This window comes from Rhinatrema bivittatum, chromosome 13 (assembly GCF_901001135.1).
Source record: "Rhinatrema bivittatum chromosome 13, aRhiBiv1.1, whole genome shotgun sequence".
Taxonomy (NCBI): Eukaryota; Metazoa; Chordata; class Amphibia; order Gymnophiona; family Rhinatrematidae; genus Rhinatrema; species Rhinatrema bivittatum.
The window spans coordinates 67,321,547-67,348,359 of record NC_042627.1 but is presented as its reverse complement, the minus strand read 5'-3'; the positions used below and the strand labels follow the sequence as shown (position 1 = coordinate 67,348,359).

The window sequence follows — 26,813 nt, the reverse complement described above, 5'->3', positions numbered from 1 at the left end:
TCCAGTTCCCTCCTTACCCTGTGGATCAAGCAGCCAGGAAAGTATTCTTTTTTTTTTTTTTTTTTAATTCTTTGACGGGGACAGTAAAGCTTGTTCCTGTTCGTACCCTGGATCAGTCCAGACAAGTGGGTTTATGCATCCCTACCAGCAGAGGGAGGCAGAGAACATAACCGAGAGAGCCACCTGCAGTCCCTCAGTATTTCTCGGTCTCCAGCAGATGGTAGAGGTGCAAACCTGCAGTCTGATAGCAGTTTGAAAAAATAAACAAATAACTAAGATTAGTTTAGTACTGAAAATAGAAGATTGAAGACAGAGCTCCCAGAGGTGTTAGGTTTCTTCATGGGCCATCCCTTTGGTTGGGCAGGGCGAGCGGGAGGGGTTGGAAATCCCTGGCCAGACTCCACTCTTGATTCCAGGGGGACGGAAAGCTTAGGGTTCCTTTTCCCTCGCTTCCCCTGAGGTCCTCTCACCCAGGCCGGCCGGCTGCAGTACCCTGGAGCACCAGACACAGGAGATTATTGCTTTTGTTTGTGTGACTCGAGAGGCTGTTTGTTTCTTTAATGGCTGAACTTTAAGACAAAAAAAAATCAAAAGCAGTGAGGCCTGTTTATTTTTCTCCGTCGGAGCGCCTGAGGAGTCTGTCGGGGTGAGGAGGAAACCGTGCGACTGGGGCTGTATCTCAGCACCTGGAGCTGGGACAGTGGTGGCAGCTTTATTTTTCTCCTCCTTGGGGTTATTTTTAGCCGTGGGCTTTGTCGCGCTTGATGCCATCTCCCGCTGAGCGCGAGAGAGCCTGTCGGGCCTGCAGGGGGAGGTGCTCTCGCCTCAACGTGGCCCTTCTCTGCCCTGCCTGTGTCTCTGGAGGCGAGGGAGCCTCGGCAAAGGGGAGGCCCGGGGGGGGGGGGGGGGGGTGAAAGAGACGGCAGCCATCTTACCTCCACATGGCAGGACTCCTGCCATGGTTGAAGAAGGCAGGGACTCCCCTCCCCCGCTTTCTCCAGTGCATCAGGGGCCTGGAGGAGGGGGAGTTGCGCCAGCAGACACAGGGGAGGACCCAGCGTTTTTTCTGAGGATTTTGTTTCCTTAATGCATGAGGCCTATCTCGCCAAGCAGGAGCTGGCAGCTAAGTGGCCCGTCTTTTGGATGCCCCGAGGCAAGGCTAAGATGTCTCGGGTTGAGGCGCCTCTGGGGGGGGGAGAGAGAGTGTCCACTGCTCGTACGGTTGCTTCATATATAGAGCAGAGTTGTTGGAGGTTTCCAGTGCTGATTGCTTATGTTAATGGAAAACTCATTTCCTAAATTTGTTTTTTGAACAACTTCATAACTTCATCTCCTGCTTGTTGGGGGAAGGGAGTTTGCTTAGAAGTTTATTGTTGTTGTCATCGTGGCTTGGGTACAGGTCAATACTGAGGAACTGCAGGTGGTACACCAGGTTATGTACAGTGTCGGTGAAACTTTCTCTGTCTCCATCTGCTGGCAGGGAGGCAAAACCCAGGAGTCTGGATTGATCTGTGGCTCTACAGGAACGAAAATTTAGCAGGTAAGAACCAATTTTCCTATGGCCTACAGGTGAAAGGCTCATTTCTCTGAGCCATCCCTGTCCATGTGCACACTCTCCACTCTCCACCTGTGCAGCCCTCTCATGCTCCTCCTCCAGACTCCACTCCACCCCGTTGCAGCTCTATCACTCTCCTCCATCTCCGCTTTTCCCCACATCTCCCTGAGCCCTTTTATGCTCCTCTTTGCGCCACCTTCCACTTTGACAGTATGTTTTATGCTGTGTTCTCTCTCTTGCTCGTTACTTAGATCTTCTCGCTGATGTTTTTATTAACTTGCAGAATCTAATGACTTACTGTGCCTTGGATGTCCGGGCAACACATGAGGTGTTTCAGGAGCAACTTCCACTCTTCATGGAGAGGTGAGAGCCAAAATGACCTACCCGCTACTTAGTCTATGGAGGAAATTTTCCAAAAAATTAACTAAACATAAAATTTGGTTTTCCACACATAAATGGACTTTTAAAAATTGCTGTTTTTATGTGCCTAACTCCTTTGAAATTTCAATGAATTTTTGAAATGTTTATATGTGTAAATAGACTTTTGAAAATCGCTTACGGTATATGCCGCTTTTACGCTTATAATAAGAGGATTCTGGTGAGAACTTGGTGTAAATTCTTTAGCTTCCGGGGAATAAGCACTTATAGGCTGATGCAATAAGCTGAGCGTTTAAAAAAAAAAACCAAAAAACTCCACGCTGCTTTCCAGTGCCCATTTTTAACGCTCGGGTTAAAATTTTTTTTTTAACTCCCGACGCATTTGCATAACATTAGCTTACTGCGTCGGGAGTTTAAAAAAAAAAAAAAAAAAGAGCAAAACCTGTAAAATGTGCATTCAGTCAACTCAGAAATGTAAGGGGAGGCATCCTGGCAGCACCTTCTCCGAAGCCAGTCTGATTACAGGTCAAGGATAACGGGAGTAGGGCCTAGGACCCAAAACACCCTTCATTTGCTCTGGATAAGGGGGCGCGCTGGGTAGGATTCAGGAGAAGTCCTTGCATGCGAGTTCAAGCTCCCTTTCCAGCAGCGACCCCCTTTGTGTAACCTGGAGCCAGAGGAGTCCAGTCAAGCGCGTGATTTGATCTGACTTTTTCCCAATCAATAAATAACATCTTTCATTATTTAGTATTGAGCTTTGAGGGTGGTGGTGGTGGAATATACTTATGAAATATAAGCTACAAACTGTCGGTGGGTTGCTTGGCGTTTACTAAATCCTCCTCCTCTTTTTTTTTTTTTTTCCTTCTCCCTAGATGCCCCCACCCTGTGACATTTGCCGGCATGCTGGAAATGGGGGTGTCTTACCTGCCTGTCAATCAGAACTGGGAACGGTACCTGGACGAGGCACAGAGCACCTACGAAGAGCTGCAGAAGGAGATGCAGAAATCACTCATGAACCTAGCAAGCGATGCTTGCCAGCTGCTCTCAGAGGACAGGTACAGCGTCACCTGGGAAGTACTGCACTCACTGCACGGAAGGCTGGGGGGGTTTGCAAGCACCTGAGCTACACGCATGAGGCTTTTCGTTGGCTGCCTACGAAGCAGTTAAAACTCCAAAACAAATAAGGCTCCCTTTTCAGCCATGCACCTAATTGTAATGTTTATGCATGGAATTTCAAACAACCTGATTTTTCCAAGGCCAAGATCCGCACATAAATTGAGTTTCCAGGTCAGGTTGTGCTCTATCTATACGTGTGAAACTTTACCAGTCGCCGAATGGAACATAGCATTGTGCAGACAAATGGCATAAATTTTGGAAATTAGGGCGAGGCACGTAAATCCATAGCACGTGCTCAAAACGCTCCCGTCTCTTGTATTCCTTTTCTACCTGCTGCCCAGTTTATGCCTGCTCTGAGCCGATGTGCAGCTAGTTAGACTGAAATCCATTACAGACGTAAATGCTTTATTTTATGCACTTAAATAATTTTATTATCTGATTTGCATATGAATCGAAATATAACTCTCCCTGAGCTATGTGGGTAGGGCGAGCAATCAGATTCAAACAAGCAAAGACATCGTAACTAAGCTTTTCAGAATTTCTCCTGTACAGTGTAATCCTGTCTAGAAAGTCTCTCCACCTGGCAGACTTTCCCCAAAGACCTGTTTTGTTTTTTTTATTCCTTTCATAGCATTCTTAATGGTGCCAACGCCCGGCGGTAACCGATGAAACTTCTGTTCCCTGTACGTACCAGGATCAGTCCAGGACACCTGGGTTGTGACTCCGCACCAGTAGATGGAGACAGAGCAAAACTTGTGGGCGGAGCATATATGCCCCTGTGCCAGTCACAGCCCCTCAGTCTTACTCTGTCTCCAGTAGGTGGTGCAGGTGCGGTCACAGCCTCTTCCCGCCCTGGGTTCTTTTTTTAGTCAGTCAGGGTGGTTGTTGATTTTTTCTTAGTGCTGGTTAGTTTTATTTTAGTCTGGAAAGTTTGAAGGAATCCGGTCCGTCCTGCCTCCCAGGGGGGTTTGAAGGTTCTGAGGGGACTATCCCCCCCTGGTTGAGGCCGCTGCCAGGGCTGAGGGCCCGGCTGAACTAGTGGCAGCGTCGGGGGTGACACCGGGGAGCCCGGTTCACTCACCCCCGCTGGAGTAGGACCTCAGGACCGAGGACAACGGCAAGTACAAAAAAAAAAAAAAAAAAAAAAAAAAAAAGTGTGTTTATTTTATTTCTGTCGGCTCTCCGTTTTCTTTGCGCTCCGTCTCAGGGGTTTCTCGGGGGGAGCGGCTGGACGGGGGGACCGAATCTAATTTTTTTCTTCAGTTTTATTTTCTGTGTTCTTGCCGCGTTTGTGCGAGATGCCGCGGGGGTCGGTCGGCCGGTCATGCGGCTCGGCGCGTGCGCGGTTTTCTATGGACTGCATCTGTTCTTCCTGTGTCTCGGGCGGAGAGGGACCGTCCGGGACGAGTCGGGGGTGCCGTTCCCGCTCAGCTCGATCGCCGCCGCGTGTTGCTGCAGTTTCTGAGAGGCCTGCTGACCCCTTCCCGAGTAGCGCAGGAGTGGCGGCCATTTTAGGACAGCCCGCGAAATCGCGCGGGAGGCCGCCGGGCCTAGCGCCATGTCTCCCGCGTTTTCTCCACAGAGAAGGGCATCGAGAAGGGGCGCCCCGGGACTGTGGAGGTCCAGAAGGGGGCTGAGTTCCCTGTGCAGGCCAGTGCGGGTGAAGTTTTCTTCGGACTCTGGGTCCTCATTTTCCTCTGACTTTGCCCTGTTGCTGCGCAAAGCTCTTAAGCCTAAGAGACGCAGGCGCAGGGCGGAGAAAATTTTTTCCTGCGGAAGTGGCAGGCAAACCTAAGAAGAGGAAAACAAGGAGGCCCCAGGCTTTTCCCCAGTCGCCGAGAGGAGTCCCTCAGGGGACGGACACAGAGTCCTCCTCGCAGGAGGAGGTGGATTCGACCGAGGAGCCCCCGGGGGGGGGCCAAAGGAACAGCAGGGGATGGTTCCGCCCAGCCCGGAGCGGGCGAAGGAACACAAGCCGTCAACGGGGATGCCCCGAAAGTGTTCGGCTGTTCCGGGGAGAGGAGCTGTCCCCTCTTATCCCGGCCATCCTTCAGGATCTGGGGGTGGAGCCCCTACCAGTAATTTCCCAGCCAGGAACCAACATGGACCCAGTGTTCTTAAGTCTCACTGACCCAGCAGTGGCCTTCCCATTCCATTTTTTCGTCATTGGATATCCTGTTTTCGCGAATGGGATTCACTGGAGTTAGGTCTGAAGGTCAGCAAGGCCAGGGATAAGCTCTACCCGCTGCCGGAGGACGTCCTGGAGCTCCTACGGCTCCCCAAGGTGGACGCGGCGGTGTCAGCATTGACGAAGCGGTCGACGATCCCGGTCGCGGGAGCCACGGCTCTCAGAGACATTCAGGATAGGAAGCTGGAGGTACAGCTTACGAAGATTTTGAGGTGTCAGCCTTGGGGGTCCGTACTCCCGTCTGTAGCAACTTCGCCATGAGGGTTAGTCCACGCTGGGCCCAGGTCCTCCAAGCAAATGCAGATCTGGCAGTGGAGGAAGCCACGCAGGCAGACCGGCTGGAGGCGGCGATAGCCTATGGAGCAGTTGCCCTCCACGATCTCCTTCGTACATCTGCTAGGTCGCACGCCGCCTTCTTTGGCTTCGCAATTGGGCGGCGAATGGATCCTTCAAGGCTCACCTCGGAGCGCTGCCGTTCTAGAGGCAGTTTGGCAAGGAGTTCGATGATTTAATGATGTCCCTGGGGGAGAACAGGGTTTTTAAACTGCCTAAGGACATGCCCAGAACTCGGTCTTTTTTTTTTTCCTTAGCAGGGCGCGTTTTCGGGGAAACGGAAGATCGCACCCCAGGGGTTTACTGGGCCTTCCTACCGGTCCTCGTCTTCCCGGTCGCAGTGGCAGCAGTCCTTTTGTGGGAAGAGATTCGGTAGACAAGGGGGTGCCCTGTCGGGCTCGGGGCCCAAGGCTTCCCTTTGAAATACAGTTGGTTCATCCCTCGCATCAACCTCAGGCCATCGTCCCAAACGTAGAGGCGCGGTTGACGTTGTTCTTCAAGGAATGGGCCAAAATAACGTCGGATCGGTGAGTCCTCAGCGTCATATGACACGGCTACGGTCCGGCAGACATATTTCTGATGTCACCCTGCCAGTGCCCAAAGAAAGGGACGGCAGTGCAAGAAACCCTACGACGCCTGGAAAGCTTGGGAGCAATCTCCTCCGTCCCTTCCGATCAGCGAGGCAAGGGCCGTTACTCCATTTGCTTCATCGTGCCAAAGGAGGACGGCACGTCAAGGCCAGTTTTGGATCTGGAGGGGGTAAACAGATGTCTTCGCATCTCACACTTCACAATGGAAACAATCCGGTCTGTGATTGCCTCGGTGCTTCAGGCGATTTTCTGGCCTCTCTGGATCTCACGGAAGCGTACTTCCACGTGGGCATCCTGCATTCTGAGCAGATATTATTAATTCCGAGCTCTCCTTTTCGGCCTCGCAACAGCTCCTCGCATGTTCACGAAGGTGATGGGGGTAGTGGCGGTTCGGCTTTGACGAGCGGGGTTTCCTGGTGCACCCCGCCCTGGACGATTGGCTGATCCGGGTCAAGTCCGAGGATCGATGTCGTCAGGCGGTCGCCAGAGTCCTCCATTTTTTTTGCAGTCCCTGGGCTTGGTCGTCAACTTCAACATGAGTCAGCGAGTCTTCACCCAGTCCTTGGAGTACCTGGGAGCCCTGTTCGACACAAAACAGGGCAAAGTGGTCCGGTCCGGAGTCCGTGTGCGCAGGCGGCAGTGTCAAGTGAGACGGTTCCTATCTCTTCGACTGCCGCTGTTTTGCGATTCTCTGCCTGTTCTGGGCTCTCTGGCATCAACGATCGAGGTGGTTCCCTGGGCTTTTTGTGCTTCTACGACCATTACAATCAGCCTTACTTTTCCCGATGGCAGCTGGTATCTGAAGAGTTCCACCTACCGCTTCCACTCACGGCCCAGGCCAGGTCCAGTCTTCACTGGTGGTTGGATCCGGACCACCTGATTTGTGGAGGGTCCCTCCTGGTTCCCAACTGGACGGTGGTAACCCCGGTGGTCTTACGCTCAATCACAATGGTCCGTCACCAGGCTACAGTCCAGAGCGGCTCGCCTGGCGCTACTGTCTTTTTCTGCCGCTGATGCGGGGAAAGGCGGACCGAGTGTTGTTGGACAAAGCGACATCCATGGCCTACATCAATCGCCAAGGCGGGACACAGAGTCTACTGCTGGCGGAAGAGGCGCAACTCTTGGTATCCTGGGCGGTACAACATCTCAGCGACATTGCAGCGTCTCGCATTGCCGGGGTCGACAAAGTCCAGGCACGTTTGCTCAGCCGTCATCATCTGGACCCCGGAGCGTGGGAGCTGGCGGACGAGGCGTTTCTCCTCATATGCGACGCGTGGGGAGTGCCTCAAATGGATCTGATGGCCACATGGCACAACGCGAAGTCTCCGCGATTTTACAGTCGGCGTCAGGAGAGGAGAGCTGAGGGAGTCGACGCGTTATTGCTCCCCTGGCCGACGGAGGTGTTGCTCTACGTGTTTTTCCCCCATGGCCGATGTTAGGCAAGGTCCTTCGGCGCATGGAGTTGCACCCGTCCAACGTATTCATGGTGGCGCCGGAGTGGCCGCGGCGGCCGTGGTTCGCGGTCCTCATTCAGTTATCAGTGGATGCTCCACTCCGCCTTCGGGGGTTGGCGGGGCTCCTCCGCCAAGGCCCCGTCTGTTTGGAGGATGCGGATCACTTTTGTCTCGCGACATGGCTTTTGAGAGAAATCGGTTGTAGAAAACCGGTTCCTCGGGTCCACGCTGTGGAGGTCCAGAAAGCAGTCTACGTCCTTGGTTTTGTCCGAGTCTGACCCTTCTTCCGCTTCCATCCCCGAGATCCTGGCGTTTCTTCCGGCTGGTCTTGCCACAGGACTTGCGTGCAGTTCCCTCCGAGTCCAGGTTGCGGCCCTTGCTTGCGAGGTAAGGTTCATGGATCCTCCCTCGCCCTGCATCCGGATATCTCCCGTTTTTCTTCGGGGGGCGAAACATCTCCGTCCTCCATTCCGTCATCCGTGCCCGTCTTGGAATCGGACTTGGGTTTTCTCCTCCCTCTGCCGCTGCGCGGCACCGTTTGAGCCCTTGAAGCGGTCGACTCTTATCGATCTCACGTTGAAGACTGTATTCCTTGTCGCCATTTCTTCGGCACGGCGGGTTTCGAAGTTGCAGGCGTTGGCCTGTAGGGAGCCATTCTTGCGCACTTCCGACTCGGGAGTCTCCTTGCGCACAGTCCTTTCTTTTTTTTGCCAAATGTGGGGTCGGCGTTTCATTTAAATCAGTCAATTGAGCTTCCCGAGTTCCCGGTAGGCGATTCCTCGGACCCGAAAGTGAAGGACTTATGGAAGCAGGATGTGCGGAGGTCCCTCCTTCGCTATCTGGAGGGTACCAATCCTTTTCGAGTGACAGATCATCTTTGTTCTGTTCGCCGGTCCCAAGAGAGGGGCCGCAGCTTCCCGGGCGCCGATCGCCCGTTGCCTCAAGGAGGCCATTGGCTCAGCATACTTAGTGCAGGGAAAGCCTGTTCCCGTGGGTCTCAGGGCTCACTCGTCACGATCCCACACTGCGTCTTGGGCGGAATCGTCTCTGGTTTCGCCTCAGGAGATTTGCAGGACAGCTACTTGGAAGTCGTTACATACCTTCATTCAACATTACCGGTTGGATGTTCAGGCTGCCGAGGCCGGAGGGTTTGGAGAGAGGGTACTCCGAGCGGGACTCTCTGCTTCCCACCCTCTGTAAGTTAGCTCTGGTACATCCCAGGTGTCCTGGACTGATCCTGGTACGTACAGGGAAAGGAAAATTAGTTTCTTACCTGATAATTTTCGTTCCTGTAGTACCAAGGATCAGTCCAGGATCCCGCCCGCAGTGCTACGCTAAAGTAACGGAGAGTCCGCTCATCGTTGGTTTTAGTAAGCTGCCCCTTGTTTCTTTGCTCTCTCGGTTGGGGAGTCTGGTTCTTGTAGGGGTGTTGGAATTTCCGTTTCATTGGCAAGTTTGTGTAGGTAGCTATGGTTGCCTTATGGATTTTCTACTTTGACATTACGTATGACTGAGGGGCTGTGACTGGCACAGGGGCATATATGCTCCGCCCACAAGTTTTGCTCTGTCTCCATCTACTGGTGCGGAGTCACAACCCAGGTGTCCTGGACTGATCCTTGGTACTACAGGAACGAAAATTATCAGGTAAGAAACTAATTTTCCTTTATAGTGAAAAATCATTAGGTTACATGCTCAATTCTTTTTTCCTTATAGAAATTTTTTTTTTTAAACTTTTTTATTAAATACATTTATGCAGCGCTATGTCGTGCGTAATAGGAACTGGTGGTGTGTCACAGATTGGAAAGCGAATAGAAAGTAGAGGTGAAGAGAAATAATCTCCACAAAGGAAAAAAAAAAAGACTTTCTCCATTGTAAAGATCAAAAGAGAGGTCGGGCGTGGATTCCTTCTGTATTATCGTTCTGCGTTTTCAAGTTGACTCTTCTAGGGAACAAGTTAAGAGTGCTCCTTCATGCAAAGGACCAGAGGCTCAGGTCTTCTGCTTCTCAGGCTGAGGAGGAAAGGGAAGTCCCGTTCCTTGTACAACGGCGACACCTAGTGGCCAGACTTAGGGCCCACAATTGCAGGGTTCGTTTGATAAGTTGTGAATAAAGGCTCCTGGGGCTTGACTTCTTAAGAAGTGAGGCACATTGGCCTGGGTCAAAGAAAGTAGAAACTGATTCTTATGTTTAATTCTATTCTTCGGGAGATCTAAGAAAAAACTTGGCACATGTTTCATTCTGACAATAAATGCAAAGGAATATAATTTGCAATTACACCAGAAAGGAAAGCAAAAGTCATAACTCAGCGTCTAGATACACAGTGAATAGTCTTCCTGAACTGGTGCGTCATGCTCCCGCTCTCGCCCTGTTTAAATCCCATCTAAAGCCCCACCTTCTTGAAACTGCTTTTAAATCTTAGGCCTGATTGTCGCCTTTAAGTCTGGTTAACTAACTTTCTTTTCTTTTTAACTATTCTCTTGCTTTAGGAAATACCCCAAGTCTCTTGTCCTGTATGTTTGTCTTATTAGATTGTAAGCTCTATTGAGCAGGGACTGTGTTTCTGTGTGTTTGTACAGCGCTGCGTATGTCGTGTAGCGCTATAGAAAGGTTAATTAGTAGTAGGTGTACATTATTTATTCTCTTCTTGTATTTTCTATGTTTCTGACCTGGATTAGCAAGGAAGCTTTTCTCTGACATTGAAATTTGTGAAATACCAAAAAATAGCATTTCTCTCTGAGCCAAATGTTTGAGGTGCAGAATGAGAAAAAAACCCAAAAACGTTTTAATCCATCTGGCCCTAGAAGAGTGCCATGAAGCAAAGCTGCCCGGTACCTTGAGTCCCAGGCACTGCTGCCGCCAAGCAAATGAAATGTTAATCAAGAGCTTGCTGAAAAGAGGAAGAGGATCTCGATGTTTTGGCTAGCCAAACGTGCCTGCAGCGACACTCTTACGTAATAAGAGACATCGGCAGTAGCACCCGTTAGAAGCGCCGGTGACTTTAACGTGAGGGTGCGTGCTTTGTATTAAACGCAGATTCCTTTTTAACTTAAAGAATTTGTGGGGGAGAAGCGTTCTCCCACGGTGGAAGACGTCCGCTGTTCCCTCGAGCGTCGCCGCGTTGCAGTGAGATGAGGCAGGGGGGGCTTGTCAGCCGGGGCAAGGAATTTCATTAGCTGAGCGCCTCTGGCTCTCTCTGAGAGATCTAATTTTACACTGTAATGAATTCACAAGGCGGCAAAAGGTCCTCATCCCTGTACGAGCACGACCATCTTGTTTTAGGAAGTGGGGCTCGCACGCAAGTTTGGGAAATCGCAGCTGAAGGTGGAGGTGAAGAAAGGCAGAAAGGTTTGGGAGTTTTGACACGTTGTGATGTTTTTCTTTCCTGCCCACGTACTCCATCCACCCTTTTTTTTTTCTTCACTGATTATTTAAGAGAGGTCTTCACACGATAACTTTTTTTTTTGCCTTCTGCTGATATCAGCTCATCTGGCTCCGAGGCTTCTCACCTAGCTTCCTGCCATCTAGCACTTGCAGGTTACTTAATGCAGAACCTTCCGGATGTTTCTTTGTTGATTTTTGCAGTCCCATTAAACTACTCTTTGGCCTGTCAGAATTTGTGCAAAGAGCTATTTTTGATTTCCTGCCTCCTCAGATGCTGTGACTGCTGCTAGCGGCTCTCACAGGTGGTTTGAAGAGCTAGGATCTGAGCTTGAGACCCCTCTTACCTTGTGAGGGGCCCGGTGAGGGTCTCTTCCCTATTGAAAAGCATCAGACAACACTAACGTTTTGGCCGGTCAGAGCAGAAACGTTTCCCATGGTTGTATGTGGGGTTTGTTTGTTTTTTTGTTTGTCTTGTTTCTTTTAGCTGTAAGTGGTGAACTTACCTGCGGAAGACGTTCCACCCAGAGTTCTTGAAGACCGAGAACACTAACCACTGGACTAAAGTGGACCATAGGCCATAGTGCCAATTAATAACCCCCCTCCCCCCATCCTTTTCTGCATTTTCTACATGCAGACTATGCAGGGCGCTGGGGCCTGTCTCGGTCTGACCAGCAGATTGAAACTTGTGCATCAAACAACCCTGCAAATGCACCGAAACCTGGCTGTCTAATAGCCCTTCTGGGGGTCAGAATTAGCATAATGAAGCTTGAAATGGATTTCTGCACTGGTCTCGATAACACACGTTCTGCTTCCAGGCGCTTCATTTGCTAGCGGAGTGAAAGCGGAACGATGGCCTAATGAAAGTAATTTGCCTCTTAGTATACAGAGCAATTCGAGCTACTTACCCTCACAGAAAAACACCTGTTCCTTCGGGAGCAGGAATGAATTGGGAGAACGCCCTGTCCGTGGCAATATTTACATGATGAATGTGTAACCACGCATTTCGAGCTGCTTCAAAGGTACATACAAAAGTTTGTTGTATTCGACGAAAGCTCCAACCTTCGGTCCTCTGATACGGGACCATGTTTCGCCAGGGCTGCATCGGGACGGACAATACAGGAAAAAAAAATCCCTTATCTGCGTAAACAAAGAGATGTGAGTTACAAACAAGGAAGCAGCAGCCTCTGCTGTGGTGAGTGTAAGAGGATTGCTTTCTCTTCCTTTGATTGGCTCCTTACCTGTTTACAGCATCTGTCCCGCGTGGTCCAGACCCTGCCATCTCACTGGGCTGTTCAAGTCATGTTCAAGCCCATCTGCTTTCAAAAAACAAACCTTAGAACATGGCTATTTAGACAAGCCTTCCCGGACACTTAATCTTCCCTCACTTGCATCCTCTCTTTCTCATGTAAACTTTTTCCATGCGGACACCTTTGTCCAGTTCATTACCTCTGCTGTTTTATCCAGTTTTCATCTCATCTGTTTTGAGATGATTTGCTTTGAGTTATCATGTAAGGATAAGTTATGTTAGGTCCCGTTCTACTGTTAATTTACTACCTCTGTTCTATGTATCGCCCTGTGCGAACATTTTAGTTACATTGTAAACCGTTGTGATTTGTATATTTTACAGGAACATCGGTATAGAAAAGCTATAAATAAATGTTACCTGTTTTCGTTGGTCAGTTTCCGGGCGCGCTTTTCAAGCTTTAAAACCCCCATTCCCTGTACGTACCTGGATCAGTCCCGACTCCTGGGTTTTGCCTCCCCACCAGCAGATGGAGACAGAGAAGTTTTGACTGACTCTGCCCTATACCCTCAGGTGCCACCTACAGTCTGTCAGTATTTCTCTGTCTCCAGCAGATGGTGGATTAACGTTTCTTTTTTTTTTTGCCTGCTTGTTGCTTTGCCACGATTTATTTAATATGTGAAAACTTCTGTCCCTTCTTGGATTTTATGTAGATTTTTATGTAGATGTGTAATAAAAGAAATCCTTGCCTTCCTGTTAACTGTGCTCCGCGAAATTGGTATGACCTTTTTCACATGGCTAACTTCTTAACGTAGAGGCTGCTGCTTCCTTGTTTGTAATTCACGTTTCTGCAGCTAAAAGCAAAACATGGTCCTGGGCGGGGGACTGTATGTTTTTTTTGAAGAAAATTTTGTCTGATTTGGAGCTTCCATTGAATAAAACAAACTTTTATATGAACCTTTTTAAACAGCTCGAATCATGTGGTTACCCATTTATCACGTACATTGCTGCAAGTGTAACGTCTGCTGGAAACCACGCTGTATTTTGGGTACCTGACTATATTAAATCACGGATAATATTCCAAGTATAAGAATATGCAAAATCGCAATTTGAATCAAAATTGTTAGTATTAAATTGTATAGCAGATTGACAGTAGTTCTCTGGCCCATGCTCCCACATTTTAAGGGACATGGATTACATGAGAGAGCTCAGAAAGCTTCCTCGGTGGAATTTGGTGTAACAGATGACCTCTCCGTACAGGCAGGTCACCATTTTGGTTTTCTTTCAGGTATAAAGAGGACCCGTGGTTGTGGGATCTGGAGTGGGACCTCCAAGAATTTAAGCAGAAAAAGAAGCTGAAAAAGAAACAAAACGAGAGCAGAGGAGATCTTAAGGCTGCAGGAAAGCCCCCAGTGCTGGAACTGCAAGAAGGTCAAATAACTTGCATGCAAGCATCTGAATCGTGCCGTGGCCGAGAGAGCAGTGGCGTTTGTAAATCTGAAAGACCTTTAGAGGACCTTTTCATAAAGTGTCCACATTGGGCCTTTTAGCTGCGGGCTTTTCAATGAGAAAGCTTGTGCGCACGTTGGCCTCGCAGCTTGCTGCAGGTACAGAGTCCTTAGCGCTCACTTGTGCGGGTAGATTTTTGGGGAAAAGCAAATAGGAAGGCTTAAGAATGCCATCTATGCTCCCCCCCCCCCCCCCCCCCCCACCACCGATCTAAATGAGCTTCTGGAAATGCCTCATTGCAATGAGCCTGAAAGCACCTGCATCGCAGAACACCATGCAGGCTTTTGGCCGCATTAAAGTGGGAAATCATTTTAGCAGCTGTCCCTGAAGTCCACCTGAAGAGGGTATTTTAGAGTGTGAGCAGCTGTTTTGGTACCGAATCTTTTGCATGCTAACCTGTGCAATGTTGTTGCCGCTGAGGATTAAGCTTAGATTTTCTTTTTCTAATGATAGCTAACTGGTAATGTTTTTCCTCGCAAAAACCTTGTCGTCCATGTATAATCAAGGTGCAAGGAAGACCTGCTGGAAAATAAAAGATGGAATTGGACTTGTACTGGGGGCATTTCAGCTGATGACTTGAAAAACCGCATTCCTTTCCTTCTCTTGTTACTTGAATTAGATCCCGGACCGCCGAGTGAAGAAGAGGAGGCAAAAATTCCCGCTAGTAAGATTGTCCTGGAGAAACTGAAGGAGACAACCCTAAGCTTACTACCCAAGAGACAGCAGCATTTGCCAGGGCACCCGGGGTAAGCCGCTGTTACGCTAGGGAAGAAAGGACTGCACATTTTGACCATGTATTTTAAACCAAATGTGAGTAGAAATTATAATTTGCTTTTCCACACAATCCACGTGCAGTCTAAGAAACACAAAATTGCAAAATGTGAAACTGGGTCGTATTTTCTTATTGAAGTTTTGTACCATGAGGTACCTCATACAAACAGCTTAAAACTGATGGGGTGTTTGTTCTAAGAATACTACGTTTGGGGTCCTCAACCAGAGGGATGGCCCTCGAAGGAACCTAACACCTCTGGGAGCACAAGTCTTCACTTCTTTCTTCTTCTCTTTTCCTATTTTCTTTCTCTCTTTTTTTCTTTTTTTTTAAACTAAGTTCAGACAGTAGGTTTGCACCTCTACCATCTGCTGGAGACGGAGAAATACTGAGGGGCTGCAGGTGGCTCTCTTGGTTAAGTAGCAGTGCCTGAAAAGTTGTTTTTTTTTTATTCTCTGCCTCCATCTGCTGATAGGGATGCAAACCCCCCACCCCCCCCCTCTTGTATGAACCGGAAACTGTTTTGGGGCCTAACGTAGGTAAGAAAATGCAGATGCAGGAAAAAGTAAACCCCTTGGGCGATTAATTTTTTTTTTTTTTTTTTATTTTGTTGCACGATCCCTTAGTGTTTGATTAAATTTTCAGATGTTCCTTTTTATTTTCTTTTAACCCTAAACAGATAAGACAACTTACTTGATAATCAGATTGTTGCTAGCCTCTGTCAAAGATGGAAACATGGGCTGAATGGGCCTTTGGCCTGATGCAGTAGTAAGGCAAGTCTTATGTTCTCCTGCCTGTGGTAGGAAAAACTGATTTAATCTGAAGGCCTTGGCTTCAGGTTATTCGAAATAGGATTAGTTATAAAGCCAGGGCGTTTTATTTCATGGAGAGGCAAAAATAGTAATGCTTGCTTTAAGGAATAAGAGCGGCAGAGCGATTACTCTGAACGCGTGCTAGAAAAACCATCCTGCTGACGTGGGGAGCACGTGTGCCTTCACACCCAGGAGGGACTTGGCATCCGTCTTCTTGAAATTGCAGTTCTTTTTATGAATACTCAACAGTGGTACCACTTTTTTAATTTATATTTTTCAAAATCTACAATATAAGAGAGCTCTTCCGCCCCCCACCAACTTGGAATAGTCACAGAAAAAGTTAAGGGACCATCCGGGCAAGTTTTTGGAGGTACAGGCTCCATTCTTGAACTATGATGATTTGTAGAATAAAATTCCTTTTCGAGTTCTCTCTTTCTGAAGTTACTTTAGGGAGTGGATATGGCCAATGGTTTCCCTGTTTTTGTTTTATACCGTAGTACCTGATGCTGGCTCTTCTGTTTTTTGTATTGTTTGAATCTGGCTTTGAGGGTGGCGGGAAGCAAAGTGGGTTTCTGGGGGTTTTTTTTTCCTCTTTTGGGGATATACCGTAGTGCGTCTTCGAGTGGCTGGTAATGGGGTCTGAGACAATGGATCACTTGGAGAAAACAAGGACAATGCAGGATGGCAGTCCTCGCACATGGGCGACATCATCAGATGATGATGAACTTTGACTGAGCCTCATCGAGCATGCTCACGCATGTAATATACTACACATCCTCCCAGGGTCCCCTCAGTGTCTTCTTTTCTGCAGAGCCTTGCGTTTCGTGAGCAGGTGAGCCTCACAATTTTTCAAAAATTTGGCACAGATTTAAAGTGCTTTTTTCTTAGCGATAACCTTTTTGCCTTCCTTGAGCAGTCGATGTGAGGTCTGCGTGACATCCTGAAACAGGTGCAAGAGGTTGCCGAGCAACTGCCTCAGCAGCAGCCCAACACCCTCCAGTCGCTGGTGCATAAGGGTCTGGAGTGCGGAAAACACGGGGTCCGTTCGACTTATGGTGTTTATGAAATAACACTGAGAGTCTCTGCAGCGAGAATCAGCACCCACAGGCTTGTATGGCTGCAGTCCTCGGATCTCAGACCGGAGGTGTAGGAGTGACTGTGATGTGCCTTGTACAGGAGAGAATCACTTCAGAGATAAAGGGAAGGATGCAGTGGCCCATATCCGGGACCACCATGTGACACTCCAGCAGCTCTTCGCTGACATTCAGGACCCTCCCTCCTTAGCTAGGAGGCCGTCTAGGTTTGGGCTTAGGAAGTCCTTCTTCCACCCGAAGTGGTACTACCCACTACCACCTCGCTCCTGTCAGCCATCCCAGACAACAGAGGGCCCAGAAGTCCCAGCCAGTGCCTCAGTAAACTCCGGGGACGGGGTTTTGACTGGATTGCAGGGAACATAGCCAAGTTGCCTGTACCTTAAGCGATGGACCTGCCTTCGGGGGAAGGCTTCAGTTCTTTGTGACCCGGTAGCCCAGTGTAACCACGGAACCAGTGGGTTCTATCCATTGTATGTGAGGGGTACAAATTGAACCTATTGGGTACCCTGGCAAATTGCCCCCCAAGCTCATTCTGAGGCCCTGTACTAGTAGAGGAGCTCTCTTCCCTCTTAACGGCCAGAATAGTCGAATCCATGCCACCAAATGCAAAGAGAGCGGGGATTTTACTCCTGGTACTTCCTGATACCAAAGAAAACAGGGGGATTCTGTCCCATCCTGAACCTAAGGGCCTTGAACAAATTCGTCAAAAGAGAAAAGTTCAAAATGGTTTCCTTGCAAAAAAAAAAATGGGAATTGGGGGGAGGGTGCAAGTTTAACAGTTGTGGGGAAAACTCTGCATTGTTGCAAGTCAAGGCTTGTTGCCCCATAATAGAGTAGAGATCGGTTTTAATTGAGCTGGAGCAGGAAGGAAGCAGGAAGAATCTCTCAGGCATCAAAAAATATTGCCTCATTCCCCCATACCATTCTGTAAAATAAACCATGCTTTTGTATATGGTGTGTGCCCAGTCTAAAACGACGCTGGGTCCCTGTCCCTCTCTTGATATCTTAATGGGATGGAAGGCCCAGAGGATAGCCAGGAGGAACAAAGGAATGCAAAATTTGAAAGGGAAACGTATTTAAAATGTGTATTCACATTTACTATGTTACAGTATTTAGTCAATGTCAGATTCAGCCCAGGGCATTTTATTTTTTTTTTTTATCTGGTTGAGCTGAACTGCTGTTTAAGCGTTGGATGAAAGACCCTGCTGTTGATATCCATGCAAACTTCATGCCCTGATCTGCAGGTGGTACCGCAAACTGTGCCCTAAGCTTGAAGACCCTGCCTGGGTGCCTGGCCCAAGCCTGATCAGTCTCCAGATGAGAGTGACTCCAAAACTGATGAGGCTGACGTGGGATGGCTTCCCGCTCTACTACTCTGAAAAGCATGGCTGGGGCTACCTCGTGCCAGGGAAGAGAGTCAACTCGCCCACAGATACCCAGGATGCAGAGTTGCCATCCTGCCCCTACAGGTAAAAGGCTCTTGATAGTCTTTTTTTTTTTTTTTATATTTCTCAGTCATTTCGTACATTTCGTAGGCCTTCATTCCTACCCGGTCTGGCACTCCGTTTCTCAAAGAAAAAATAAATGGACTCTGAGACATTCAGGTTAAATCACCGTCCTTAAGTTTTTAACTTGTACACTCTATGGTAAAATTTCTTTTACCGGCCTATCTTCTTTCCAGCTTGTTGCAAGCTTCCAAGTTCTCTCCCCCTGTTGATTGTAACTTTGACTTATTCCTACTTATTGTTATCTTTCGTTTACGTGAATTTGTTACTCTAGTTTTTTTCCCTTTTTTTCCCTTTGTTAAATTGTAAACCGATCCGATATGGTAATTTACTACGAAGGTCGGTATAAAAAACTGTTAAATAAATAAAATAAATCTGCAGTAGAAAACATCAGTATACAATAAGTAACATGTACAATAGTACGAGATCAACAAGCCACACGTGTAGTGGCAGTAATTAGGATGATAGGTGCAAACAGGACCAACTACTACATATTTCATATCTTCAGGCCAAATACGAACTAACTATTGCGGTAATGTAATTGCATAATATCGATTAATATACGTCCCATACAGCTCTATGTTTAAACTGTTCATTGTTCAGAGCATACCGCAGCCATTCAGTATTGGTGAGCCTGTGCCCACCAGTATGCTACACACGGGTTGTGTTTCCGATTTTCTTCTGTTCTTGAGCCTGTTGTGGCTTTTATCATTTGGTTTGCATACAAATCTTGCGCTCTTTTTTCATTTGATGCGCCGCCTCTGATTTTCCTTGGCTGACAACAGAGACCCAGGGTGTGCTCAGTCATAAATATATCCGTTCATTCACCGTGTTTGTTTCTCTGCTTCCAGGGTTATTGAGAGCATGTACGGGGAGTATTGTAAGCGAAAGGGGAAGGAGCAGCCGGCCCCGCTGGACCCAGCCCTCCAGGAGGAGTTCATGCTTACGGATGACAGCAGCGTATGGCAGAAGGTAAGGCACCTGTTTCTGTGCATCCTGGGGCAGGAGGTCCAAAACCCACCACACTAGCAAAAGTGTAAAGCTGAGAAGGGGGATTCTTCACTGGCGCACTTGGGGTAACGTTTTCTAGAAATGCACAAAGTAGTACAATCGGACCGTGAGAAAGATGTAAAAAAAAAAAAAAAATGATAAAGAGGATGGAACGGCTCCTGAATGAAGAAAGGCTAAACAGGTTAGGACTCTTCAGCTTGCAAAAGAGACACAAGAGAAGGAATATTTAAGTTTATAAAATGAGGGGGATGGAACACACAAAGAGGAGAGGGATTTTACCCTTTGAAATATCACTTCATGAAACTACCAGCCGGCAGACGTAAAACAAAGGATAGAAAGTACTTTCTCACTCTGTGCACAATCAAGCAGAGGACATGGTCAAGGCAACTAGCAAAGCTGGGTTTAAAAGAGGCTTGGACAAGTTCATAAACAATTAACCAGGTAGACTAGGGAAGACCATCACTTCTTCCTGAGAATAAGCAACAGAGAGCGATTCACTTTTTGGGATCGGCCGAGGACTTGTGATCCCGCCTGGCCAGGAGATGGGAAGCTGGGCACATCTTATGTTTCATGTCCCAAAACACCTCTGGGTATTATTCCTAAGAAGAGTTTTAGAGAAGTCGTGGGTGAAAGGACTACTTGGAAATTGCTCCGCCTGTCTGCAGGTGAATGTGTGCCTGGTGTCGTACGACGTGCATACTTTTATCTGCATTATTTTTGTGGAGGCGTTCCTGGGTCGGGATTAGGCCAGGGAAACAGGGCGAGATTAAGACCTCCTGAGGCCCCACAGTGTCCCCATAACAATCCAACACTTGAAATGATTTTATTTCTTTGTGTTTTAGAGGCCCATCGTAGTCGGAGGTCCTAAGCTGTAGTTTAGGTAACTTGCCCCTAAATCCAGAATTGCGGGGAAGGCTACAGCGCCTGTAGCTTTGCAATTTCAAAACTACGCATGGCGGTTTTTCTGGAGAAATACCCATATAAAAATTAGGTGCAGATTTCTTTGGGCATTTTTCGAAGGGGAAAGTATGCACCTAATTCCTCTTTTGAGAAATGGTATAAAATCCTCAGGGAGAAGTTCTTGTGGACTTTACACCTGCCTGCATAGTTTTGAAAATTGTCTTCTTTATGAACAAACCCGTGTTGTGAGTATTAGGGGCTGTAGGCCCAATGGACACTGTGTTGTGTCATGCTGGTTTCATCCTAGGCTACAGAGTTTAGAATTACATTTTAATTCAATATGGATTTTTAATCTGCCTTTCTAAATGGCATTCAAGGCAGTTTATAGCATCATTAGTATTCAGGCATATTAAGTCCTTGCCCTGAAGAGCTTGCAATCTAAGTGGGCACCTGAGGCATTGAGAGAGAAAGTGTTTTGCCCAAGCTCTTGGGGAACATCCCATTCACAGTATTATCTGAGGCCTTCAGGGGTGGCCAACTTCGGTCCTTACGAGCCACAGACATTTCTAGTTCTCTGGTTATTCACCATGAATATGCATGAGGTATATTTGCATGCATGCTACATCTATTTGATAGCAAAGTCTAAAGTTTGGTCAGTGAACACCAAAATCAGTTTTTTCTGATCATTCATGTTCTCCTAGGACTCTGGAGGGATGTAAAGTGTAGAGAAAATATTGCTTATTCATGCAGCTTTTGAATGGTCTCTTATGAATAGCTTGTTCCTTCACAGCCCTGCGTTACATCAAGGCTTCCCCAGCCTGACCCCAGGACCCCCCAAGCTAGTTGAGTTTCAAGATTTCCACCATGAATGCACACGAGACCAATCAGCATGCACTGGAGACCCATAAACATGTAAGTGTGTCTCATGCATATTCATGGTGAATATCCTGAAAACAGGATAAGTTGGGGAAGCTTTGCATGACGGATAGGCAAAGAAGCAAACTGCAGTCTGGATGCATAAATAAACAATTACTTTCACTTTGCTACCAGGTGGAGGAGCTGAGCCGACTGGAAACGGAGCCCGGGCCTGAGGCGGCTGCCAGCGGAGCAGTAAGGAAAAGAAACGGGATGGCCTTGCCGGAGGTAGCGTTTATATTCTCATTAATTGAGTGGTTGTTAAAAGCAGCACAGAGACTACGCTGGAAAGTGGAAGTGGGTCTTCACATTTTGTTAGAGTGCGGGACCTGTGCTCCTACAGCATCACACATTGCCACTGTGCAGAAAGAGTCTTGAGGTTCTGTTTACAGACGAGGACTAGAACCCCAGCTGGTATACCCTCTCCGTAAATAACCCCCCTTGTTCTGTCTTGCCTGTATTCCCTTTCTCCGAGGTCAAGCAGGATTGAAAACTCTTCACCCAGTGGGGCATCTGATGGAGCCTGGTGCAGAGAGCTTACCCACCAGCTTCTAAAAACCTTTGGCGTGCTCGATTGAGTGGGTGCAGCGTGACCTGCGTTGTGCGGGTCCACCTCATGGTCACGGTCTTGAAATCCTGATTTCCCCAGCTGGAAGGAGCTGCACGATGGCCTATGGGTGCTCAGTGTCTGGGTGGGATCGATGCACTCCCTGAGGCCCTTGATGCTGTGGGGCTGTAAATCTGGTGGTCCAGAATCACTCCCCTTCCCGAGGCTGCTGAGGCAGCTTTAGGCTTAGGGCAGCTGGTGTGTGAGTGCCTCTTCTCTTTACATCAGGCTGATCCTCCTGCAGTGCTGGACAGCTCTGCTTTCCATTGCTTTTAGCCAGTTTTTTGGTGTTTAGTTAAATTCTTTTTTTTTTTTTTTTAATTCTTTATTTTCCAAATTTTTTGAACTTATACCAACTCTTGTACAGTAAAGCTGATGTTTACAATTATACAGAAAAAATACAAAGAAAACATGAGGGAAAACTAACCATCAGCCAATAATTATGCAAACATCAAAAATTATAAGAATAATTAGGAGGCGGAGCTATAAGCGCAAATATTTAAGGCAAAATAATTATTAAAGTAAGTCATGTACACCAAGTAATGCCACTACCAAAATTCACTAACAAGCCGAGGAACGGGCATCTATGAAAGCCCTAAGTTGTACAGGCTCGGAGAAATTATAACACCAGAATGCTTCACACAGGCATTTACATGGATATTCAAGAGTGAAAGTGGCCCCCAACTGAAGAACTGACGGGCGCACATTAAGAAAATCCCTACGTCTGGTTTGTGTCCTTTTAACCACATCCGGATATATCCAAATTGGATAACCATATACATTACTTTGCCTATTCCTAAAGAATAATTTCAGAGCACAGTTACGGTCAGATAGAAAGGCAAAGGATATTAGTAAAGGTTTCCTTTGAATTATCTCAGTGTCCACAGTAATTTCTAATATGCTTGATAGATCCATTGAAGGTAACTGGGTCCCAGCCATTTCCAGTCCTTCTTCGGTTTGTGTCCGCTGTTGCAGATAGAAGGCCTTGGTAATTACGGGTAAAGCAGTCTCTGGAATTTTGAGGACTTGTTTCAGGTAATTTCGAAATAGCTCCATAGGGGAGAGCATAGCAACAACAGGAAAATTCAGGACCCTTAAGTTATGGGCCCTGAGAGCATGTTCAACATTCTCTAGTCTTCTGTTCTCTAGTCTTCTGTTGGTAATATTGTCCGATTATTATCAACTTTTGCTGAACATTTTCAACCAAAGATACTTTTTTACCCAACTCTTCTAACCTTTTCCATAATTAGAAATGAGGTTATTATTCACAATAGCTTGGTTCCTAGTTTCTATTGTTACTGCAGACAAATTATTAATGGACATTTCAATTGACTTTAAAATTGCCCATATCCCCTCTTAATGTTATTTTCTCCGGGGTAGATATAGTAAAACCCGCAGTTAAGGCTTTCATGTGGCCGTCTCCCGCTTCCTCCTCAACGCTCACAATCCTTCCTTTACCTTCTGGTGCTGATAACTTCTCCTTCCTCCTAGCTCCCAGCGAGGACTCCGGTCAAAGTTGCCATTACACTTTCCGGGCTTAATCCAACTGCTCCTCCCAGCCCACGGGTCTCTCGTCGGTTCTCCTCCCGGTCTGCAATGTCTCCTTCGCTCAGATCTAACACCAAAGGACTCCTCAGTGCTTCTGGGGTTCCAGAAGGTGACGCAATGTTTCCCGGGTGAGTTGGTCTTCTCGGCTCTCCGGGGCTTAAGGTGGTATCACAGGTCAGGGGAGGCTGCGCGCGCTCCAGCATTGCACTCCCAGCGACCAAGCAGTCCGGCGAAGATGTAATGGCTCCCAGAAGGAACCCTTCAATTCGAGGCTGTCGGGGGGGTCTAGGGAAGGCGATTCTTCTTTTGCCTCTCTTAAGTCTCCCCTTTCTCTTAGTATGGGGCATTTTTTTTTTGTAGGAAAAAGGTAAAAGCCTCTCTCTTCAGGCGTTCACTCCGGTCTCACTTGGCGGCCGTCTTGCCTCCCAACTTTTTTTTTTTTTTTAATTAACAGCAAAGGAACAAACAACTGAGGTAAGCCACGGCTCTCTGCTCAGTAGAGGCGGCAGTAAGGAGTGAAGGGCTTTTGTAGCCTCTCCGTTCCTTTTTTCAGAATCAGCGCGGGGGTTTCCTGCTGCAATGTTATGGTGCACAGCGCCAGTGTCCCTGGCGCTTTGCACCGTCCATCTCTACCTGCCTGGGTGGCAGGTAGAGAAGGACGGTCGGAAGGACCGGTGCAGGTGAAATGGTCGCAGTGGCATACAGGCTCTCCCGCGGCTTCTCTACTCGTGTGCCGGGGTTCTGAGCAGGTCGAGGCCGCCTCCTCCGTTGGCACGGGAATGGTGGCCATTTTGGATTACCATGTGGCACTGCCTGTACAGACAGAGGAGGGAGGGAATTTCCTCTGAGGCTTTCCCCAATCTGTGTGAGCTCCGGGGTGGAACAAGGCAGGGTAGATGAGGACTTTGCCTCAGAGCTACCGGTGTCTGGCCTCTCACAACAGGTTCCTGCTACTCCCAGGCCTTTTTTCAGCCAATTTTGTTTTGCCCCTCCATGAAGCGTATTTAGCTCAGCAGTCAGGGCTGAGACCTCAACCCCCTCCTCCTGTGGGTCCGAGCTTGGGCCCTAGGCCAGGGCAGGCCTGGAAGCAGAGGCCTTCTGGGGTTCAGCGCTTGCTGGGTCCTACTCCGGTGAGGATTCGGATGAATCTGTCACTTCGAAGGGTGCTCCCGGAGATACAGGGGGTTTTGTTAGCGCAGGACCAGGGGGATCCGGATGTGGTCGGCTCAGTTCCGGGGGATGAACCGGAAAAAGCCCCAGATTCTGAGGTGGATGACCCCAAGGTGGTCCGATTGTTCTGGAGGGAGACGTTAGGGCCTTTGATTCCTCAGGCTGTAGAGGAGCTTGGGCTGAAGGTTCCCCAGGAAGGCTAGGACATGGAAGGAGCTGACCCGGTTCTGGATGGGCTTAAGAGGTCCTACAAGGGCTTTCCCCTACCATAAGATGATGAAGAAAACTGGTGGATCGGGAGTGGGGAGCTCCCGACGCCAGCTTGAGAGTGGGGAGAGCGATGGCGAAACTTTATCCTTTGCCTGAACAGACATTGGAGCTATTTGCCTTCCCAAAGGTGGATGCTGCAGTGTCAGCGGTCATGAAAAAAACGACTATCCCGGTCGCGGGTCTGCGGCGTTGAAGATGTGCAGAATCGAAAGCTGGAAACTCACATCAAGAGGATTTTTGAGGTGTCCAGCCCTGAGCTTGTGGGCGGCCATTTGCTCCAGTTTCAGGCAAACAGCTTGTCTGCATTGGGTGCAGCAGCTTCAGGATGGGGAGACGCGGTCGAGTGTTGAAGCTTAGAGGCAGCGGTGGCCTGTATGACTTGGTGAGCACTTGGTCTCACGTTATGGGTTCTGCAATATCAGCCAGGAGGTTGTTATGGCTGCGTAACTGGTCGGCAGATGTGTCATCTAAGTCCTGATTGGGGTCTCTCTGCCTTTTAAAGGACTTTTTTTTTTTTTTTCGGTGAGGACTTGGAGCAATTGATGAAGGATCTGAGTGAGAATAAGGTGCATAAGTTGCTGGAAGATGAGCCTAAGGGCAGACTGTTCTTTCAGTCTCGGTCACGTTTCCGGGACGTTCGGAGATCTCGCCCTGAGAGAGGAGCTCCAGCTTCGCAGATGCAGTTCACTCCTCAAGGTCAGTCCTGGGGGCAGTCCTTTTAAAGGTGGTCATAGGCCATTCAGAGCTTCCACGGGAGTTTGGCTACAGGGCTTAAATCCTCACAATGAGGCGAGGTGGTCCACTCCACCGTACCCTTATAGGGAGTCGTCTAGCACGATTTTATGGGGAGTGGGCCAAGATCACTCAGGATCCTCAGCATAATAATGGAGCGATATAGAGACATTATGACATTTTCCGTTTTTATTCATCATTCCTTTTCTAATAATTCCCAACATTCTGTTTGCGTTTTTGACTGCTGCAGCTCACTGAACCGACGATTTCAATGTGTTATCCACTATGACACCTAGATCTCTTTCTTGGGTTGTAGCACCTAATATGGAACCCAACATTGTGTAATTATAGCATGGGTTATTTTTCCCTATATGCATCACCTTGCACTTATCCACATTAAATTTCATCTGCCATTTGGATGCCCAATTTTCCAGTCTCTCAAGGTCCTCCTGCAATTTATAACAATCTGCTTGTGATTTAACTACTCTGAACAATTTTGTATCATCTGCAAATTTGATTACCTCACTCGTCGTATTTCTTTCCAGATCATTTATAAATATATTAAGACCCGCCCCCCCTCATTATTAGAACCCTTTGCACTGTAGGCTGGCTTTCTGTATTGGCCCTCAATGACATTAGTGAGTGGATGGAGACAGAGCATCCTCAGTTTAACTCAGGCAGGGAAAGGGAGTGATCAATTCAATGATAAACGTGTCCTATGGGACAATTTGGGGAAAATTTCTGTAGATTTTACTGTTTAATTGTAATTACAGGTTGAAGGCATTCAGATGGAACAAGAGATGGCTGATCATGAGAGTTTGCCCACGTATCACCATGGTAATGGTCCTTACGGTGATGTTGCTGTTCCTGGTTGTTGGTTTTTTCGGCTGCCGCACAAAGTGAGTTTGTCACAAATAGTGTTTGTTCCCTGTACGTACCCGGATCAGTCCAGACTCCTGGGTTTTGCCCCTCCTCTAGCAGATGGAGACACAGAAGTTTTCAAAACAAGACTCCACCTTATATAGGATGGTGCCACCTACAGTCCGGCAGTATTTCTCTGGCTCCAGCAGATGGTGGAGGTGCAAGGCCTACAGTCTGTGCTGATTGCTCATTGCAGTTAGAGTAGTGAGTTCTGTGAGTTTTACATAGTGAGTTTGTCACAAATAATGTTTGTTTTGCAGTCTGAGCCCATTTCACGTCTCTCTCTCATATTTTACAGAACTTGCAGATGTTTCTGTGTCCCTACTCTATTAGGGACTGGATATTCCAGTCGAGAATCCCCTTTTGTTAGGGTTGGCTAAGTCATGTATTGTATGGCCTATCTATCCTTACTGTCTAATAGTTATTTGTTTAAAATTGAAACACATTGTTTTCAGAATTATAAAAGACTATAAAAAAGACCATAGCGTTTGCTTAATGTAATTGTATGACAACAGGAAATGAATATGGACCAGCAGTAATGTTTAGTCCAGTGTGACTTTCTTAGCTGTACCTGGTTCCTTCATGCAAACCAAAGTATTGGTAAAACTGAGGTGCAGCTTTTCTGATTTAAAATGATACAATCTTCAGATTTAGATGGTTCACATAATTTCAAATTGCTGTGCTTTTTAACTTGATCTGGCTCTATTGCTTTCCCATTGAACACCCATAACTTGTAACCACTCACTGTCCTTCTTGCTATTACAAAGGTCCAAGGACTACATTTTTTAATTAGGTCTATATTTTTGGGTAAC

General features: G+C 47.8%; 1 protein-coding gene across 5 annotated transcripts in view; it reads left to right on the top strand.

The window, feature by feature from the left end:
* Nucleotides 1–26,813, top strand: part of POLG (DNA polymerase gamma, catalytic subunit) — a 70,181-nt gene that overhangs the window by 24,658 nt on the left and 18,710 nt on the right. For 4 of the 5 annotated variants that reach the window (XM_029574666.1, XM_029574667.1, XM_029574665.1 and 1 more), the window contains 8 exons: nucleotides 1,839–1,918; nucleotides 2,806–2,988; nucleotides 13,527–13,669; nucleotides 14,367–14,493; nucleotides 17,667–17,891; nucleotides 18,779–18,899; nucleotides 20,889–20,981; nucleotides 25,854–25,979. In XM_029574666.1, coding sequence (XP_029430526.1) covers nucleotides 1,839–1,918; nucleotides 2,806–2,988; nucleotides 13,527–13,669; nucleotides 14,367–14,493; nucleotides 17,667–17,891; nucleotides 18,779–18,899; nucleotides 20,889–20,981; nucleotides 25,854–25,979 — 1,098 coding nt within the window. The remainder of the gene's footprint in view (nucleotides 1–1,838; nucleotides 1,919–2,805; nucleotides 2,989–13,526; nucleotides 13,670–14,366; nucleotides 14,494–17,666; nucleotides 17,892–18,778; nucleotides 18,900–20,888; nucleotides 20,982–25,853; nucleotides 25,980–26,813) is intronic. The other variant, XM_029574670.1, reaches the window with a different exon arrangement.